Source organism: Penicillium argentinense (assembly GCF_028826775.1).
Source record: "Penicillium argentinense strain IBT 30761 chromosome Unknown utg000010l_segment0_segment0, whole genome shotgun sequence".
Lineage (NCBI taxonomy): Eukaryota > Fungi > Ascomycota > Eurotiomycetes > Eurotiales > Aspergillaceae > Penicillium > Penicillium argentinense.
In genome coordinates this window covers 3,272,325-3,291,000 of record NW_026622669.1, presented here as the reverse complement: position 1 = coordinate 3,291,000, position 18,676 = coordinate 3,272,325, and the positions used below count along the sequence as shown (strand labels likewise).

Sequence of the window (18,676 nt, the reverse complement as noted above, 5' to 3'; positions counted from 1 at the left end):
ACGCAACATCCCCTTCAACCATGGTAGGGCGCTCCGAATCCCACAAAAAAGTGACCGGACTCTAATCAACATGCAGTCGAGCAACCCAGGCTACAAACCGTCACCATTGTCCTTTGGACAACAGCGGGCGTCGCCATTCCGGCGCCCGTCCACGCCGAACTCCCCGCCCTCCGGTCGCCCTGGAACCCCAGGGAGCTCTCCAAGCAGGGGGTACACGCCGATTCAATCTCCGAGCAAGCTCAATCAGTCATACACGGTCGAAGACGGGGAGACCGTCTCCCCCAGATCTCCGAGAGCCGACCCTATCCCGCAACCAAAGTTTACGCGAGAGCTTCCACCTTCCCCCACCAAAGGCGCACAAGGGCCCGGCAGCTCGTCACCAATCCTTGGAAGCCGCCCAAGGGGGCTGAGTGGTGCCAACACGGTACAAACAGATGCAGCGGTAAAACTACCGCCCAATCAAGTCCGAGAAATCCGCGAGGCATTTCAGGTTCTCGACCGCGACAATGATGGTTTGGTCAACAAGGATGATGTCGCTGATGTACTACAGAACATTGGTAAGCTAGTATTGCTTTTCCCGCAATGGCCCCGCCAGTGTCACCATTACTTTGATACTTATTCCCGAGCAGGTCAAGATTCGTCGCCTTCTACGCTTTCGTGCTTTTTCCCGCCGGGGTCGTCACAAACCATGAATTTCCCGACATTCCTGAACACACTTTCGCAACTGATGGCCGCGATGTCTTCCTCGCAGGAGCTCATAAATGCTTTGGCAGCGTTTGATGATGAAGATAACGGCCAAGTCGATGTCGCGGAGCTGCGCGATGCCCTTTTACATACGACCCCAGAGGATGGCGGGGCACCTTTGACCGAGGAACAGATTGACGAGGTTTTTAGCGGATTTGTGGGACGACGAACATTTGGTGGTCGGGGTGCGAAAGGCGCGGGTGGGGGCATGGGAAAGAGAGGGGAGGTCTTTCAGTACCAGGACTTTGTTCGCAGCGTTGTAGGAACTGAGAATGGGAATAACGGACGCCGGGAGACGGGCGCAGCTAAAAGCTGAGCCATCTATAGTACCTGAATATTGGGCAACCATGGTGGTTGGCGCTCTGGCGTTTACTGGAGGAGGACTTGTGCTTTACCACCTTGTCTTACTACTTACTACCTTGCTATACGTTCCGTCTTGTTCTACGGTCGAACAAGATGACTGTACCAAGCCATATTGGGTTTGACCGCGCAAATCGTATCAAGGATCTCCATGATAATTTTTCCGAAATGGCTACCATGGAATACCGTAGGTAATATGTCAAACAAAGCGCATTGTTCGACCCCGCTGGTAGCTGCGGTAGGCGTCGCGGAACCACCGATGTAAGCGCGCGTGGTGCTCCGCATTTCTCCAACGGCAGAAAACCAACACCAGCCACCATTTCATTTCCAAACCACCATTGCGCCTGGTACCCTCCGAACATGATGCATATGAGTCACTCGTCAATGCAGTCTTGATCTTGAACCCAGATATGGCCAAGCCTCAGCCTTCCTGGGGTCTCGCTGGCCCCGAGACGCCTGCATCGCCGCGGACGATGCGAACCCTTCGGAAGATCCAATCTCATCAGGTCCTGACCACCTCCAGTGCCCTCATCGCCCAAACTCAGTCTTCTCGCCCATCCGCTACTCGTCAAACAGATTCCGGACCCACAGCCACACCGAACAGCAGCTCGACGCGCACTCTCACACACCGACGGGCGCGATCAAACAGTGATGCGGCGGCTCGCGAAGCGGCCCTCGCCGCACCCATGCCAACTCAGAGACGCCCTGCAAGAAAGACCGGCTCGGGAATAGGCATCAAAAGATCCCTTCTGGAGAATCTGCTTCGTGATGGACCGCAGAATGGGAAAACTCACGAAGGACTTCAAGAGTTGAAGTACCTAATTCTCTCAACCAAAGTGGATGCGGATGGAGATGGCATGGTAAGAGCATCATCCATGTACATGTCGTCAAGGAGGAGAGGCTAACCTTGTACGATCATAGTCCCCGTACAGAATCTATCTCTGGCTGGTACTCCTCAACATTCCGCCCGTTCCCACTGACGACTACCTGACTCTGGTCCACCGCGGTGGTTCCCCCGCCTACACGAAAATTCGCAACGACACTTTCCGGACTCTCGCGACTGATCCTCTCTTCAAGCGGCGCGTGACCGAAGCTAGCCTGATCCGGCTACTGAATGCGGTGGCATGGAAATTACACGACTCGAAAGTCAAGCCTCGCTCTCGACCTACTTCATCCCGGAGACGTGAAATGGAACTCCTGGTTGACACGCCACCGAGCATTGCGGAAGAGCCAAGTGCCGACTCGGCGATCTATGTTCAGGGTATGAATGTTCTCTGCGCACCCTTTCTGTACGCAGCTCGCAGCGAAGTGGAGGCGTTTGCCCTGTTTCACTATTTCGTAACCCAAGAATGCCCCGGATATATCCGCGGAGCTATGGATGGAGTTCACAAGGGCCTTCGACTAGTTGACCGATGTCTGGAAATTGTGGAGCCCAAACTTGCGGCCTATCTCGTCTCTAGGAACTTGTCTGCGGAATTGTACGCCTTTCCTTCCGTTCTGACACTCTGCGCCTGCACTCCACCGTTGCCAGAGGTCCTCCACCTGTGGGACTTTTTGTTTGCTTACGGTCCACATCTCAATATCCTCTGCATTGTCGCTCAGTTGGTCCGAATACGGGATGCCATATTTGAAAGTGATAGGTGAGTCAACACTGACTACTTACTTGACTTCGAGAACATATTGGTGCTAACAAGTTCAATAGCCCCGGAAGGGGTTCTTCGGTCGTTCCCCCCACTCGAGGCTAAAGGAATCATCGCGATGGCGGTCTCGTTTGTGCCGAAAATTCCCGAAGGGCTCTACGAAGAGATGATCAACCACGCGAAATGATCCAATAGCTTGAGCAATCTGGCCTCTCCTCAAGAACCTGAAAAGCCTCCCCCCCCCACAAAACCTTTTGTTAAATTTTCTCATGGTAAGGCGTTCTGGGCATACGATTTTTGTTTGCAATTGATTTGGTTGCGGTCTGGATAAAATGCATTTCGACACGACTGTTCAGGAGATACGATAGCCTGGAATGAATTGATGATCCAAAGTTCAGTATTGCTTGTCCTACTGTTCCCAGGCAGTGACAATTTAGAGGTCAAGGGTTATAAGGTCTATAACAGATCTTATCCACTGTGCTCTGTACCTGCGGAAGACCCCTACGGTGCTCTAACCCCTCATACAAAAATATTTTCAAAGGTGGCCATGCGTTGCGTAGCAATTGGTTAGCAAAGAGTATTATTCGGAAGATATATGTCAAGGTCGTATCATAGATCCTCAGATGCTCCTGCTCGTATAATGATGCAGTGTGCTTTTTTTTTTTATGAGACAATCGATCATTGTATCGGGACACTAGCACCTGTGAGGTGGCAACTGCACCTTCGGGCTTCGACGAGGTCACATATACCATTGGAGATTGATATACAAGGGCGTGCAATTACTTGGGGAAAAAAAGGAATCCGAGCTGAAGACAACATTGGCACGACATAATACATGAATATCCACAGCATCAACATAATTAACAATTTTCTCAGAGGCCTTACGTGGGAGCCGAAGTAGACAGCATCTCTAATGAGCGACTCTGTTGACCCGACCCATCGACTACCAATGGCTGATTAACATCCCGTAATTTACTGAGAGAGATACCCTGTCCGCACTCGCTACACTCGGAGTTTTGGTCCACTGCAGGATGCGCGTCCCCCTGAGCGGCCATCGCCCCATCCCAGCTTCCACTGCGTGAAATGCTCGGGGGCTTGTCCAGCTTGACGCGGATTCGGGAGCCCATGAAGGTCAAGTTATTCAACGTTGACACTGTTCGCTTAGCATCTTGGATAGTCTGCATGATTGCCGAGCCATGAGTTCGGGCTTGTTTACCATCCGCGTCGGCAGTGACTGTCACATTGCATTGTTCCACAACCCCAGCGCCTTGCAAGAGGCTCCTCAGGTCTGCGGTGGTGGACGCAGTGCTGAGGTTCTCAACCAAAACGACTCGGTCGGCTAGATCACTCAGCGGCGTACTAGAACTGGTTTGTTTTGAACATGGCTTGCGTGGGTGAGGGTGATGGTTGTCTCCTCGGGTATCAGGGAGAGGCTGGATTGGCGACACGGGATACATCGGCATCATTCCCCAACCGGCCGCATCATACATTGAGCATTGCATCATTGGGGAAGGCGGGAAGCATTGCATCGGATCCGGCATCATGGGCATGAACTGTTGTGGTGTCATCGGCACGGGTCCCATCATCGACCCGTATTCGGGATAAGAGTAGGGTGGACTAGTCGACTGTGTAGATCTGTGAAACTGTTAGAGCATTTTCAAACATCATCTTTGAGTAATGTAAAGATAGCACCTACTCTGGTGAGATGGGTGAAGGAGGCATGGCCGTATTGCCTTGGGATCGAGGAGGCGTAGAATGACCCGAAGTGAAGCTCGAGTGTATCATGGCCGGGGGGCTTCGCGTAGGCCCAGCGATAGGCTTGGTGGGAGCACTGGTGCGCGCCAATGTCACAACCAAGCTCTGGCCTTCCCACCCATTTGTTGAGAGCCGATCTATACGGACAGTCAATTCAACCATTGCTGCAAAAGGCGAGGAATAGGGGAGCACACACGGTAGGTTCGCCACGCTTCATCTTCATTCTTGACAATGATCTGTCCGAGGCCGGTCGGGAACCCATGGCTATCATCATATACAACGGCCTGTCTGATATGTAAAGCCGTCTGGCGGACGAGGTCCTTCAGTTCTTGCCATCGACAATGGGCAGGAATCTGTCCTGTTTGTCAATTTCGGAATTGATACCCGCAGAAGCTGAACACACTCACTCCTTGAAGAAACACAACGAATTCGTCATCCGACCTGCGAGCCCTCGGACTACGACCCTTTTCCCGGCCAAGAAATGGCATTTCGGCGAGCGATGTTTCGATTCGACAACCAGTTCAGAACTTCAATCTGATTTACCCTGCATAAACGCACTCTGGATGATTTGCACGTTGGCGGGGCGGCGTCTTTGCTTGTGGATAATGCGAGCCTGTGTACAATACCTCAAAAAAGAGACCGGCGTTGCAAAACAGTCGGAACTCGACCTTGTCCGACCAGGGTTGTACTCGGTCGGGACTGGAACTGGGTGCAGAGTCTCGTATGTGGGGATTCCTAGCACAATGCCATGTTAGCGCAGAGCGTTGAGGACACCGACCATCTCGCAAAACGATCTCGGTATCTTGGTAGCTCGAGAAGAGAACCATGAAGCGAGGGCTCATAAGGTGTGGCGGCGACATCATCGCGCATCCCACAAACACAAGATGGCCGGGAAGCAGAGCAGCAAGGGATTCTCTCAGCCTACCTGGCCTCTTTCCAGTAGTTACTGCAGGTTAACGAATTGGTCTGACCGGCGCATGTGCTTTGCAGATAAAATAATTCGCAACCTCCACGAGTCGCGCGGCGAGGCTATTATAGGGATGAGAGGCAATGGGAGATTCACCTGCAGAGAGGTGTCTTTGGGGGATGTTTCACAAGAGATTTTCTCATCGTGAACAAATCTTCAGCAGCTCGAGACTAGTAGTAATAATTAGGGATTCCTAATAATGGCTTGCACGCAGAGCATCGGAGGCGAGACCCAGAATGCTGCAGTCGCCAGCGAATGAGGCTGCCCCAAAGGACTGCCAGCCAGCCAGTCAAGTCCAGGATCGCTCGACTGCTCCAGTGCGCCGTGCTGCGATATGTCATTTTCGTTGCGACGAAGCCCGAGCTCAGCTCCTCTCGTCCACTGCCAAATGCAATAAATCACCACCCCGTACCACCCCGCTGGGACCCACCCATGAATCTGTGCGGGTGCACTCGCCAGCCCTGTTGCTTTTCTCCCCCGGTGTGCTCTCGCACTCGCATCCGAGAGCTTTTGGAAGAGCATGGCAGCTTCCCATCTCCAATCGACTGCTGGGCAGGCTCGCAACCGGGTGTACCCGTCCCATTGATCGCAGGGGCGGGGGCAGTGGGGGGTGCACGGAAGGCAAATCCGCAAGATCTTCGAGTGCTCGATGCAGCGCTTAGCATGCTTCGTGTTACACCGCCAGATCCGGATCGGACATCCTCTGCCGGGGGTATTGAGAGGGGGGTTCGGTGGAGCTCTGCGCGCGCGGAGCGGCCCATGGCCCATACCGATCACATTGGCTTTATGGGCTGCATAAGTCCCTTTGCTCTGCAGCTGCGGAGGGGCCAGTGGATGCCATCCACCCAGATCGGTGCTGCCTCCAGCAGAGACGACAAGAAAGACAAGGGAAATCCAGGCGATCGGCGATCGGCGGGGCTACCCTGAGATCCTGCAACATGAGCAATCAGTCAAATGCACGGGAGCCCTGGCCGGCGATTGGCCGTTGTTTTTGGGACGAACTGGCGATTATTGATTCGCGATGTGGACTAACTGGAGAGTACCTGCAGCGGCAAGCTAGACACGATCGTGGCTGGCTGCGAGTGCCATTGCGGTTTAGTGACAACTGCACGAACGATCCGCACTCGAACAAGCAGCTGCAACAGCTTGCCACGGCCGTGTCGGCGACTCACATTGTCTCGTCTCGTCTCGTCTCGCTGGACAAATCCCACTTTGGCCGCACGGCGCTGGGGCCCTGGGCATCCCCACCCGCTTAGCTCGAGGCCCGTAGTCAAATAGCTGGCAACATCCCAGGCGGCGAGCGCTTCCAGGTTCGGTTACACAATAGGGTCCATCCTGACGGCGCCATGAGCTGCTCGGGACTATCAGACACATCTGGCACAGACATGACCCGTCACGGATTGGGAGGGGCGCCATCTGGGTCCGAGGAGCTCTGCAGGTCCCCCCGTAGGGTACTCCGTCTGCCCTGTGTCAATTGATCGAGCTTTTTTGGTATGGGGGGCGTGCGTGTGGGTGTTTCACCCAAGCCTGATCCGCCGATCCTGTTGAACTGCCGGGGATCTGGCTTTTGCGAAGTGGTCGATCACGACCAGGGCATGTGTGACGCCCAGGCGTTAATCATCACTCTCGGGTCAGATGACAGTGGCGATGGGGTGGGACAAGGCTGAACGCGTGCTGAACAATGCGCGAACATGCGATCGCCGAGCCCAAAGCAGGGTCTGGTAGAGTCTGGCAGGGAAGCAGTGATGGGAGAGTCTACGCTCCAAGCGATTCGGTCGTTGTGCACTTTCCACTGCAAACGTGATCTAGTCCCGACGACGACCACCAGGACTCTTATATTATAAATAACTATGGTACCAGCATGAACCACCGATGATTCTCAAAGTATGCAGAACTTCAATTTGTTTCCACCGCAGCTTTGACACATATCAACTGTTGACTTACATGGCAGAAGCAGCATACTGAGGCTCGAAAAGCCAGTTGTATGCTACCATAACAGGCCGTTCATGTGTGGGCAGTTTGCCTAGGAAGGTTTCTCGCTTCATACATGGATGTTGACCTTGAGGTCAATGTACAAGTGTAAAGACAACGCTAGAATGGACCATGGATTAAATGCAAGGCTCATATATAAATCAGCGAAATGCATCATGATATGCCCGGCGCGCTCCAAATACAGCTCAGACGGCGTGTATGGTCTGAGCCATGCAGCAATAAAGGCTCTGGCCTGGAAAAGGCCCCCTTCACGAAATCAGCCTGGGAGCCCACGCAGCCATCAACCCCCAGGTAGAATGTTCCATGAACTCCGAGCCACCCCGGTCGGAGCCTCGGACCCCTTTCTCCACGGCATTTCAACACTCTAGAAACTCGTCCCGGGAAAGGTGGTCACAAAACCCCGAGGCTGCATCTTGCCGATTTACTTGGCTGGGATTCGAGAAAATCGGAGATTGATGATGATGTTGTGATCAAACGATTTGAGATGGGCGGATGGGGATGAGATCGAACAACCTCCACTCCTTTCATCGAGGTTGTTGTTCAGACAGCTAAAGAAACCAGTGGCGCCGGCACCGATGTCAAATTTCCAGGGAACGAGCGTGGTCGAGGGCCTTGCGTGATGGAAGACAAAGGGAAACGTCAAAGCGACAGAGAGAAATCTGTTCATTGAGAACGGTCATGGTACAGGCCCGGCCTGTGAGCGTGATGATGATTTATGATTCAGAGTGGGTTTTTGAACATGTTGCGGTGCTCCTTGTCCTGGGAGCGTCGGAATGTTCTCTTCATTGCACGAACCCAACCTTGGAGGCGCAGCGGTTACAGTAGTAGGAGTTCATCCCGAACTGCACAGCGCCCGAGTTCGACTGGCTGGCCAGGCTGAGAGACTGCTGGCAGCGCGAGCAGCGGACGATGTCAAGGATTGGTGGAGACGTCCCGGACGGATGGGGCACGCCGCCGTCGGGCTGCGGCTGAGGAGTGATCTGAACCGCGGGCGAGCTCATCGGTGGTGGGGGGTTGTGGTGTACGTGCCAACGAGTTCAGAGAGAATTGAGGTTGGCGAGGAAGGCGTCCAAATCGCGAGGGTTGGGGAGGGTTGGGGGTTAAAAAGAGGCCGAGGGAGGGGGAGGGGGTGAGGGGGTAGGCAGTGAAGAATGCCTTGGCCCCTAGGGTGATTCACAGGCGCCCGTGGTTGCTAGCGCGGCGATAGCGCATCCCTTGGGGCCCCAGTAGTTTAATTTGCGAGTGTCCGTCCAAATTCCAGTCGGCGAAACCTTGTGACTTCCGGTTTTTGGGAATGTCACGCTTCTGCCCAAGGTCGTTGGCGTCACGACATGCCCAGAATGACCGATTTGACCAGTGCTTTTCAGTTCGTGTCCACGCGCGCACTGCACGACTGAACCGGTGGTCCCAAACCCGACGTAGCTCGAGGGATCTCACGGTGGCCAACTGCTGCCTATTTCCTATCTATTTCTCTTGGCCTTATTTGCTTTTCCTACCCGATCTAACCGGCTGAGCCAGGCGATTGTTCGGGTTGCCTAAGAGGCTGTGCCAGACTGCTGTATTGCCGGCTTTACCGGGCCTGTCCAGACCTTCTGCACGATGCGTCATGGCAGGACGCGACCTGCACGCGGCCCAAATGAGGCGACTGTCATTTGAGTTGGCGCTGTGTAGTGGTCGAATGTGGCCAGTGCCGATCCTCTCGCGCCCCCGCATGACTAATCCGCTCGGCCTGTTGGGACACCGAGGTCCTGAATTCCCAGGCAGCACTGGGTTTTGCGAGAGCTCTACCTTCGGATGATTATGGAGTGCAGTTGCCCTACATTGTGGCCTTTGCTGAACGTGGATTCCAAATTGAGAGCTCGACCAGGTGCGAGTCTGTTCTAGCTCCATTGGTTTGGTCTACACTCTACGTCGTGCCTACACAATTGTCGTATTGTATTATACTATTCGACCTGGTGAGGATCTGGAAACAGAACCTAATGAGTCTACCTAGGTACTCCAGATTCGAAACTTCGAAATGTAATCCTTGTTCTTCCATTTCGATTGAAATATTGCAATGGACTGTTGAGCCCAAAGAGACCGAGCAGAGCATGCTACTCTATCAGTGTTTCGGCAATCAGTATACTCACAGCTATCCCATTGTAGGACGTTCTCGTCCCCTTACAGCCGTGATATTCGCATGAATTACTCTAAAGTAGGGACACGCCACTTACTCAGGAGAATTTACGGTAACCCACGACACCCGAGGGAACCTCGGAGACGGTCTCTCAGAGAGTATTTGACCGTAGCGAAAGTTTCTCGAGTCCGGGGCAGACACTGGAGCTGCGGTATTGTTGCGTGAGGCTTTTCGTCTTCCATCTAGTCTAGAATTTTCGTACGACAATCCTCATGATTTCATAGGCAAACATTCTGCATGTACATATTGTTGATAGGCAAAGGGAGCCAATAGGCAAAGGGAGCCCCCGTGTTGCGGGGGTTTGAACCGGGATCTCGGTGGCTGCTCCACCAGGCATTGTGTAATGCTGATTGTGATGGGGTGCTGCTCTGTGACGGTCCTCGCTACGACTACTGTAGCACTACTACCACCTGGGCAGCAATGCCGCGACAGTCTCGGTTTTGTTCGTCGGGGCGGTGTTGTGGTTGGAACAGGCATGATTCGAGATAAGATGGTGCACGACGTCATCCGCACGGCTTTTTGCACGCGGCGAATGCCCCGCCACACCTGGCGAACGTCGCAGAAACAAACCGCCGCGCTTTCTCTCCATCACACAACCGCCCCCGCCCACCATGGCTATCGCGCAGCCCAATCTCTTCAGCTTCCCCAGCACAGATGCTCTGGCCCAGCAATTGAGGCCCTATATCCTGCGGGCCCAGAATGCCGCCCTGGCCCGCCACGACACATTCCGTGTCGCCGTCTCTGGTGGCTCCCTTCCCACCGTGCTGGCTCGTGCCCTGCTTGAGCCCAGCAATGGCACACCTGAGGACACCCCCTCAGTTCGCCAAGTGGCACATTTTCTTCGCCGACGAGCGAGCCGTGCCGCTCGATCACGACGACAGCAACTACAAGCTGCTTAAGGCCGAGTTGCTCACCAAGATCCCCGCGGAGCTGGGTGCTCCGACCGTCTATCCCATTGATGCCGACCATGTCAACGACGATGACCCCCAGGAGCTGGCGGACTTGTACCAAGACGATCTGATGCGTGTCTTTGCCGCCAAGGACAGCGTCAAGCTGCCCATTTTTGACCTCATCCTCCTGGGCTGTGGCCCCGACGGCCACACTTGCAGCCTGTTCCCCGGCCATGAGCTCCTGCGCGAGAAAGATGCCTGGGTTGCGGCCGAGACCAATTCGCCCAAGCCCCCGCCCAAGCGTATCACACTCACTCTGCCCGTCGTCACCTCTGCCTACAACATCGCCTTCGTGGCGACCGGCGCTGGCAAGAAGGATATCATGAAGGCCATCTTCGACACCGAGGAAGGCCGCAGCCTTCCATCTGCCTTGGTGAACCAGGCTGCTGGTGAGAAGGTCAGCTGGTTCACCGATCACCCGGCTATCGACGGTGTCGCTTTCCCCCGTCGTGGCAGCTTGTGAGCTATAGCCATTCAAGGGTCCCGCCCCGTCTCAAATAAACAAAAGCATCTGCGATATCTCGAAGGTCCCAAGCTCCACACTATATTTTTCTGATAGAATTGCAAGGCCTGTTTTGGACGTTACACGTCGACTTACTTGACCCGCAGTTTTTGTAAGATGACGTCGTCTTTCTGATTTCGATTTCTCAAAAGTGGATTCGCTACTTTCCTTCTTAGATTGATCACCCCAGAGGTCTAGTCCATTTGGAGATTGAACAAAATTACCAATACAGTGTTTGAGCCGTACTCAGTTCTCCTGTAAATGGCTAGGATTTGCTTTCTTTGAGGATAGAGATTCAGGAAGTCATGTTCATATGAACAAGTGCTACTATTTGCCCACCACACAAAAGGTATTTACCGTAGACGAGTCTATTCTGAGCTCTTACTTGGACTTGGTGAGCATAAGGATCGATAAGTCTTCGGGGTTCAGTACCCGTAGTAGAGTAGATGGATATCAACATGTTCGACCAACAGTGGCATGCTGCTGACCTCGGGAGCTAATGCCCGCCTCTGGCTTCTGCCAGAAGACGTTTACACGCCTAACCTGGGTTTTGAATTACGATGGCCCATCAGCTGTTTGCTTTAGGCTGCTTGTCGATTACCATCCTACAGTATCGGGGTACCAAGAATATAAAAACATCTTCCGCCAACGAGCCCCCGTCAGCAGTGAAGATTCGAGACCGCACCAGAGAAGACTACATACACGGATGATACGGATGATAAAATAAGATTGCGTGGATTCAGAGTCCGATAGGAAGATATAGATGTACCTGGACCAGCCTTAATAGCTACTAGTCATCGCAGAAGCACCCAAGTATGCTCAATTATTACAGGGATTAGTGTCCATTCGTTGAGTCTCCGCAAATCCCCAGCGCAATTTGCTGAGGAACTGATTCCATTTCTCCTCCAAAATGCATCTCTGCGAATTCTGTCTCTATCCTCTCAACGTAAAGTTATTATGAGTGGGATGGTCGAGGTGTGATGATACACTGTAGATTGCGTTCGGCCCGTTGATTGGCGGGAGGCGCGGTGTGGAGAGTTCTCCGTTGACCTGGCGGAAGATCAACAATCTCCCAGTCAACAATGACAACCGTCGACTCTGAACACCGGGGAGAGTCTTCGGACGAGTGCCACCGTGAACCATGCCCATTCCCACGCGGTCCACCTCGCTACGCGAACCGCGCGAGCTGCGCAAGCCAGTCAGTTCCCCCACAATCCCCAGCATTCCAGTCGCTGAAACCGCAGTATGTACGATGCAGGCCTCTGGCATAGCGCGACCTGCAGCAAAAACCACCACCAGCAAAGTGCCCGCCCGATCCATCGTGACGATAAATCAGCCCCAGCCCAGCCCTTCGCCGGTCGAAGGGGGGCCCGTGAAGGAAGGGCTATCCTCCCATGGCCGAACCCTGCTCCCCCAACGCAGCAATTCTGGCCGAGATGAGGGACAAGCGCTGGGACAGATACGCTTTCAACCGCCGGACAATCGGCCTGCGTCAGGTGGAGAAACTTCGCCAAAAAGGCGACCCCAAACGAGCGATGAAAAACAATCAACTGCGACAAATTCCCCGGCTTCGGCGCCAACCCGCCGCCAGAGCCTCATGCGACCTAACACGCTGAAGACGGCTGCATCTTCGGGGGTTACCTCGACTAGGGGCAATCCCTCCGCTTCTACAAAAGCTGTGCCTTCGATGACGGCCCCCTCACCCCGCAAACAGCCTGCAAATCGATCGCCCACCCGATCTACCCCAAGACCCCCTTCTCCTAAAAAGATCGAAATGCCTCCGCCGCCTCGGCCCATGCGGTCGGCGTCCTTGCGACAGCCTTCCAGTGCGCGACAGGGGACAGGAGCGTTATCTGCAGCCCGGGGACATGCTCGGCATCGCAGTCAGATGGTCCCCGCGACAGCAACAAAGATCCAGCCCGACCCAGCAGCAGCTGCCGCCACTCAGAGGGCCAAGCCGCCGTTCTCAACCTACCAACAACATTACTCTCCCAAAAAACCCGGAGCAAAACCCCCAACGCCCACCCCAGGTTCCGCTTCTGCGTTTGACGGTTTGCTCGTTCTTACTTCATGGCCTGATATCGCAGCTCTCCAAACAGAACTCCTCCAATTGAGTCTATTCCATTCCAACTCTCTTCAACGGCATACAATTTGGAAGGCCGAGTCGGAATCTGAACTACGTAAAAAGCACGAGACAGTGGCGCGGCAATACCAATCTGTCCTGGGGGCCGAAAAACAGCGCCAACATGATATTAATGTACAAGCCCTTGACTGCTGGTTGCAAAATTGCCGAGACCACCACGGTTCCCATGGCTTCCCGAAACAAGTCCAGGAGCTGTCACAAATATTGCAGGAGGTATCTGACTTGGCTGCCAGCGGAATGAATGGGCGATATACGCGAGCCGTCGAGATCTTTGATAATTGGTTCCAGGATGCAGAGCAGATTCGGCATCGCCGGGAGTCGGTAAATATTGTGGACGTCCCGAAATTTATTGACCCGCTGGATCGGACCTGGAAAGAGGAGCTGTTGGCCTTGAATGCAAAGCTCGAGCTATGCGCACGACAACTTCAGAGCCTCGACATCCTGGGATCGGGTGAGGTAGAGCAACTCGAACAGTCTGCCCTAGCTCGAGTGGCACAGGGCCTCAATGAATCGATTCAACTCATGGTCCAAGAGATTCGGGCGATGCGCAATGTTGAGGCCGAGCTTGTTCGCATGGAAAGAGATGTTGTCAGTCACCTTGCGACGCAGTTGACCAGTGCGCCTCGGCAAATAAGCACACCGCGAGCTGGGCTTTGGATGTCTTGACCCTGCACGCATGCATGAATGGCTTTTCACCGTGACAGCAGCGCTGGGCCTATTCGTAAACACATATAACGACAGTTCCCGAATCTCCACCTGTGACATCACACATATTTTGACAAGGGGCCCGATCTTCCGAGATGGAAAAGATGGACACTAGAGATCTTGCGTGCGGCGTCGTGGACAGATGTAAAACACAGTGACAGATGACCGTTGTGATAATACCTCTGCCTCTCTAGGGCTCCTGGGGTGCCTTTGTAAATCCGTGTCCTATAATTCAACTTATTGGATTTACTAGCACTCTACTACTTCTCGTACTACTGGGAATAGGTACCAGCCAGTTAACCGGGAAACGTTTGGTTATAGATACCCTAGGGTCAGGGTGCACTGGATATATGAGAAACCTGGAGGGCCATGTTACTATGTATACCTTGGAGTGCCCTCATACATAAGTACAATTGCAGTGTACCTTAACTGCCTCTGCCGGGACCCACCACGCCGATCCGGTATCTCGCAGTACTCGGCCGTGCCAAATTGGGCGGCCACGGCGGTACCATTTGAGCGCGACCGCCTGAGTCAGCCGGCGTCATCCAGGCCTCGATTTCTGGACGCCCTCAACCGGTTCTGCCCAGACTTCCCCTCCTGCCTTCCTTTGCCTCTTTGCTCTTCACACTCGGTCCTCACTCGGTCCTCACGTCCATCTTTTCTACTTGTAAGCTTCTACCGTTCTCTCCTTCGCAGCAGTTCCGCTTCTGACGTCATCCACCAGTATTACTCCACGCGCAAACACCAGCAACATTTCCCCCGAAAAAAAACCCTCCGGAGATAGCTTGCAATCGGCTCCGCCTCGACTACTCACCTTTTTCCACCATGATCTTTGATCATCCATAGGGTGGGAACAAGTTCCGGTGACTATCGCGACACACATTCCCCCACAATGAAAGATTCGCTGTACGATCTCCTCTGGCGCCGAGAATGCGGGGATCGGTCTCCGTACGCGGCGCTCCGCAGCATTTACGGCCACCAGGAATGGATCAATGATCTCGACATCGTGAATGAGCTGGGTGGACACACCGGCTGTGTAAATGCCTTAAGGTATGAATTTGCTCCAGCTACCCGATTCTCCCCTGTCGAATGGGTTGTCCTGACCGGTGCTAACCACCTTGTAGCTGGTCCCGATCCGGACGTCTTCTGGCTTCGGGATCCGACGACCAGCACCTGAACATCTACTTGTACCAACCAGAATCCTCCAGCGCTCCGTTCGAATTAAATACCACTGTGCTCACTGGTCACAGAGCCAATATCTTCTCCGTCAAGTTCATGCCGCACTCCAACGATACAACAGTGGTAACCTGCGCCGGTGATTCTCAAGTGCGCGTTTTCGACATCGAATACTCCAGCCAAAACAACGTGGCCGCCACTTCGGCATTCGATGGGTCTGCCCGCAGCCAGCGCTTCAACCATTTCTTCAACGGGGCTCGGTATCTCAGTGCAGCTAACACCAACGCCCGGGTTTACAAAAGCCACGCGGATCGCGTCAAGCGGATCGTGACCGAGTCATCACCATATCTCTTCCTGACGTGTTCCGAAGACGGAGAAGTCCGGCAGTGGGATTTGCGGCTGCCATCATCGGCCTACCCTCAACCTCAAGGTGGCCAGGGCTTCATGGCGTACCGACCTGGGCTACACCATGATGACTCGAATGTTCCCCGGCCGCTCATATCCTACAAACAGTTTGGTCTAGATCTGAATACGATATCTTGCTCCCCGACTCAACCACACTATATCGCCCTTGGGGGTGCTCATATGCACTGCTTTTTGCATGATCGACGAATGCTTGGGAGGGATACGACTGCCGAGAAAGGCGCACCGTCTGTTTCGCCTCCAATCCCCGGTAGCGTTGATGATGAGACTATGGTCAAATCAACACAGTGTGTGCGACGATTTGCACCCCGTGGAAAACGCCGGCTGAGACAGATTGAAGAAGGTCACATCACTGCGTGCAAGATCAGTGATGCGAACCCCGATGAAATAATTGTCAGCTATTCCGGGGATCACATTTACAGCTTTGACCTCATTCGAAGCCCGGATGCCCGCGACCAGTCTTCTGAAGTGAAGCAAAACTCGAACAGTTCGAGTACCCGCCGCAATGACAGTAATGACAATTCACGGATCCGGAAACGAAAGCGACCCAAGCCAGCGTCGATGTCATCCCAAGGAAGCGGTGAAAGCGGGGACCGTCATCACTCTCAGCGTCGCTCTGGGGAGCCTGATACCTTCAGGGTTCACTATGAGAATGGAGAGTCTGATGACATTCCATTTTCAACTCTATCAGAGGAGATCGACTCTCCCACGAATATGTTGGAACGAGCCAGATATTCGGTATTGAACGACGCCCAAAAAATGGGCATGGAAATTGCCAAGGGCTTGGTTAAGCTACGGAAATCCTTGTTCTCGCTGGAAACAGCGGCGCGAGAAGCCATGGGGTCTGACCCGACATCCCCTCCCGCCGGCTCCTTTTCCATTGCCTTGACACTAGCGTCGGAAAATCTGCCACGGATGAGCGATGTCATTCGGAAATGGCGTTATCCGATGAATCCATCACAAGAAACAGTTGCTTTTCAGCAAACACTTCGGCGTAATCGTCAAGCATCGTGGAGATTTGTCCAAGCTGCGGGGGCGCTTGCTCATGCATTGGAAATGAACGACGATTCGGAAGATGACTGGCCACAGTTCAAGAAAGTCTTGCCAGCGCCAAATGAAGATGGTTCTATCGAGCAGGAAGCCCAGTTCGGATACGACTTTCTGAAAGCGATTCTGCTCTGGCTTAAGGGAGGTAGGCAGGAACTACTTGCGGGCTTCAAAGGAGACTCTTATCCCCCGCGGGTCAGTGGCCGCTTCCCAATCCCAGCCGATGCCGGCGAAGAAGCAATTGATGGGATTCTCATTCCCTATCTCCTGAACTTAGCCGGCGACTCCCCTATCGTCAACGTGGATGCCTCTCGATTTGAGCTCGCTGACTCCCGCGTCTTGTTCCAAACCCAACGAGCTGCGGTGGCAGCCTTTGGAAATGCTGTGAAATTGCCTCTCGAGAATTTGGGCAACAGGGCAGCTCGGATAGATAAGCGACGCGTGTCCAATTCTTCGTCCAACGTTCGCTCCCTAGACCGAGAATCCGCTACCCGATTCTGGGTTCTGCGAGTGGGCAGAGGTATCCTCATGGACGCCGGAAACGGTGTCAACTTTGCCTTTGTCAACAGAGCGTTCGGGGGCCTTCACACAGCAATCATGGATGAATCTGAAAGTGAGGGTGAGGGAGAGATGGTGGAAAGGTCCCAGGATGATATCGATCCAAACGTGGAGGAAGAACCTATCAGAGCAGTCAATTTGGTGAGGCGCCAGACAATTTCTCTTGCGGGGGCTGCCAATCGCTCGTCCGATAATGATGTCACTTCTGGGGAAGACGGCAGTCCCGACCAATCGAGGATTGGCGGTGATCGTGAGAATGACGATGATCAAAGTGAATCTGAGAGTTCAAACGATGATGAATTCGAGCTCGAGAGCGATTCCGGAGATGAAGCAAATATCGATATCGAGATGTCGGATTCGGGGAGTGAGGAACCATATGAGGACGGTGATGAAGAATCGGCATTCCTTCACTTCGGAGGGCGCAAGCCACGGCGGGTCGATGTCGAACGTGACGTGCCATGCTCGCCGCATACCCGGGTTTACCGAGGCCATTGCAATATTAAGACTGTCAAGGATGTCAATTTCTTCGGACTTAATGATGAATACGTGGTGAGCGGCAGCGACTGCGGCCGTCTCTTCATCTGGGACCGTAAGACCACGGAACTGCTGAACATCCTTGAGGGTGATAGTGAAGTGGTCAATGTTGTACAGGGTGCGTTGTGCTGTCTCAGGTTAACACTGGGTCGTTTTGCTGACGATTTTCCGCAGGTCACCCTTATGAGCCAATGCTGGCCGTATCCGGCATCGATAATACGATCAAAATTTTCTCTTCCGATCGGCATGCGCAAGACCAGGCTCGTCGAGGGGTAAACATCCTTGATCCCGATAACGCAGCCAATGTCTTGGGCACTACCGTGAGCAACATAGGTGGGCTGGAGAGTCGCCAACGTATTGATCAAATCTATCGGATCATGAGCGAGAATGACGTTGAGCGCCGTGGCGGTGTGAATGACGCTTTTGTCACGGTAAGTCTCAACCAAATCTGGGCACTACCAACTCAGCAACTGACAGAATTTATGATTTTGTATAGAGACATATGTTGACACGTCTTGCCGCTACTCTGCGCGGGCGACAAGGTGCCAGTCTCGGAGGTGGTATTCCCGCAATTGGTGGTGAAGCTGGCGAGAATGCCACCATCATCCTCGACGACAATTGCCAGGTTTGTTTCCGTTCTAAATATGGTGCGGAATCGCAATTAACCATCGATACCCTTAGGTGATGTGATAACGATCCGAGTACTGAGTACTAAAACTCTCGGGGCATTCTGGAAATCCCCCCAAAAATACCCCAGTTGGATTTGGTTTTTCTCATGCCGCACATGTTTTCAGATTGGTCAAGCGGGTGTTGTGGGGAAAGGCGTTTGTGTATTTCGGGTCAAGCATTGAGAATGGCATTGTGAATGGTGTTCCTTCATAAAATCAAATGGATCAACATGACATTGTAATGTGGGATTCAACCACCAGCATTCGTAGATCCTGGCGCTGCGGAGATGGTGCTGCTTTGAAGTTACGTAACTAAGAGTGTAGTACGGGCACACT

General features: G+C 53.5%; 8 protein-coding genes across 8 annotated transcripts; 6 read left to right on the top strand and 2 right to left on the bottom strand.

Moving 5' to 3' along the window:
* Positions 1-70: 70 nt before the first annotated feature.
* Positions 71-1,060, top strand: N7532_010905 (uncharacterized protein; the record flags this gene model as incomplete). The annotated part of the gene is made up of 1 exon (XM_056623396.1): positions 71-1,060. The coding sequence occupies one exon, from the start codon at positions 71-73 to the stop codon at positions 1,058-1,060; it is 990 nt and encodes a 329-aa protein (XP_056470812.1).
* A 454-nt stretch (positions 1,061-1,514) lies between these two features.
* Positions 1,515-2,748, top strand: N7532_010904 (TBC domain-containing protein; the record flags this gene model as incomplete). Its single annotated transcript, XM_056623395.1, has 2 exons — positions 1,515-1,964; positions 2,026-2,748. 2 exons carry the CDS (start codon positions 1,515-1,517, stop codon positions 2,746-2,748), a joined length of 1,173 nt encoding a protein of 390 aa, XP_056470811.1.
* An 877-nt stretch (positions 2,749-3,625) lies between these two features.
* Positions 3,626-4,987, bottom strand: N7532_010903 (Nucleotide-binding alpha-beta plait; the record flags this gene model as incomplete). The annotated part of the gene is made up of 4 exons (XM_056623394.1): positions 3,626-4,379; positions 4,441-4,636; positions 4,696-4,852; positions 4,907-4,987. The coding sequence occupies 4 exons, from the start codon at positions 4,985-4,987 to the stop codon at positions 3,626-3,628; spliced, it is 1,188 nt and encodes a 395-aa protein (XP_056470810.1).
* Positions 4,988-5,721: 734 nt separating this feature from the next.
* N7532_010902 (uncharacterized protein) lies at positions 5,722-6,393 on the top strand (the record flags this gene model as incomplete). Its single annotated transcript, XM_056623393.1, has 1 exon — positions 5,722-6,393. The coding sequence occupies one exon, from the start codon at positions 5,722-5,724 to the stop codon at positions 6,391-6,393; it is 672 nt and encodes a 223-aa protein (XP_056470809.1).
* Positions 6,394-8,240: 1,847 nt separating this feature from the next.
* Positions 8,241-8,459, bottom strand: N7532_010901 (uncharacterized protein; the record flags this gene model as incomplete). The annotated part of the gene is made up of 1 exon (XM_056623392.1): positions 8,241-8,459. The coding sequence occupies one exon, from the start codon at positions 8,457-8,459 to the stop codon at positions 8,241-8,243; it is 219 nt and encodes a 72-aa protein (XP_056470808.1).
* Positions 8,460-10,245: 1,786 nt separating this feature from the next.
* N7532_010900 (6-phosphogluconolactonase) lies at positions 10,246-11,047 on the top strand (the record flags this gene model as incomplete). The annotated part of the gene is made up of 2 exons (XM_056623391.1): positions 10,246-10,395; positions 10,454-11,047. The coding sequence occupies 2 exons, from the start codon at positions 10,246-10,248 to the stop codon at positions 11,045-11,047; spliced, it is 744 nt and encodes a 247-aa protein (XP_056470807.1).
* A 1,180-nt stretch (positions 11,048-12,227) lies between these two features.
* Positions 12,228-13,895, top strand: N7532_010899 (uncharacterized protein; the record flags this gene model as incomplete). Its single annotated transcript, XM_056623390.1, has 1 exon — positions 12,228-13,895. One exon carries the CDS (start codon positions 12,228-12,230, stop codon positions 13,893-13,895), a length of 1,668 nt encoding a protein of 555 aa, XP_056470806.1.
* Positions 13,896-14,826: 931 nt separating this feature from the next.
* Positions 14,827-18,362, top strand: N7532_010898 (WD repeat-containing protein; the record flags this gene model as incomplete). Its single annotated transcript, XM_056623389.1, has 5 exons — positions 14,827-14,984; positions 15,059-17,790; positions 17,847-18,103; positions 18,169-18,297; positions 18,354-18,362. The coding sequence occupies 5 exons, from the start codon at positions 14,827-14,829 to the stop codon at positions 18,360-18,362; spliced, it is 3,285 nt and encodes a 1,094-aa protein (XP_056470805.1).
* Between the last annotated feature and the right edge of the window lie 314 nt (positions 18,363-18,676).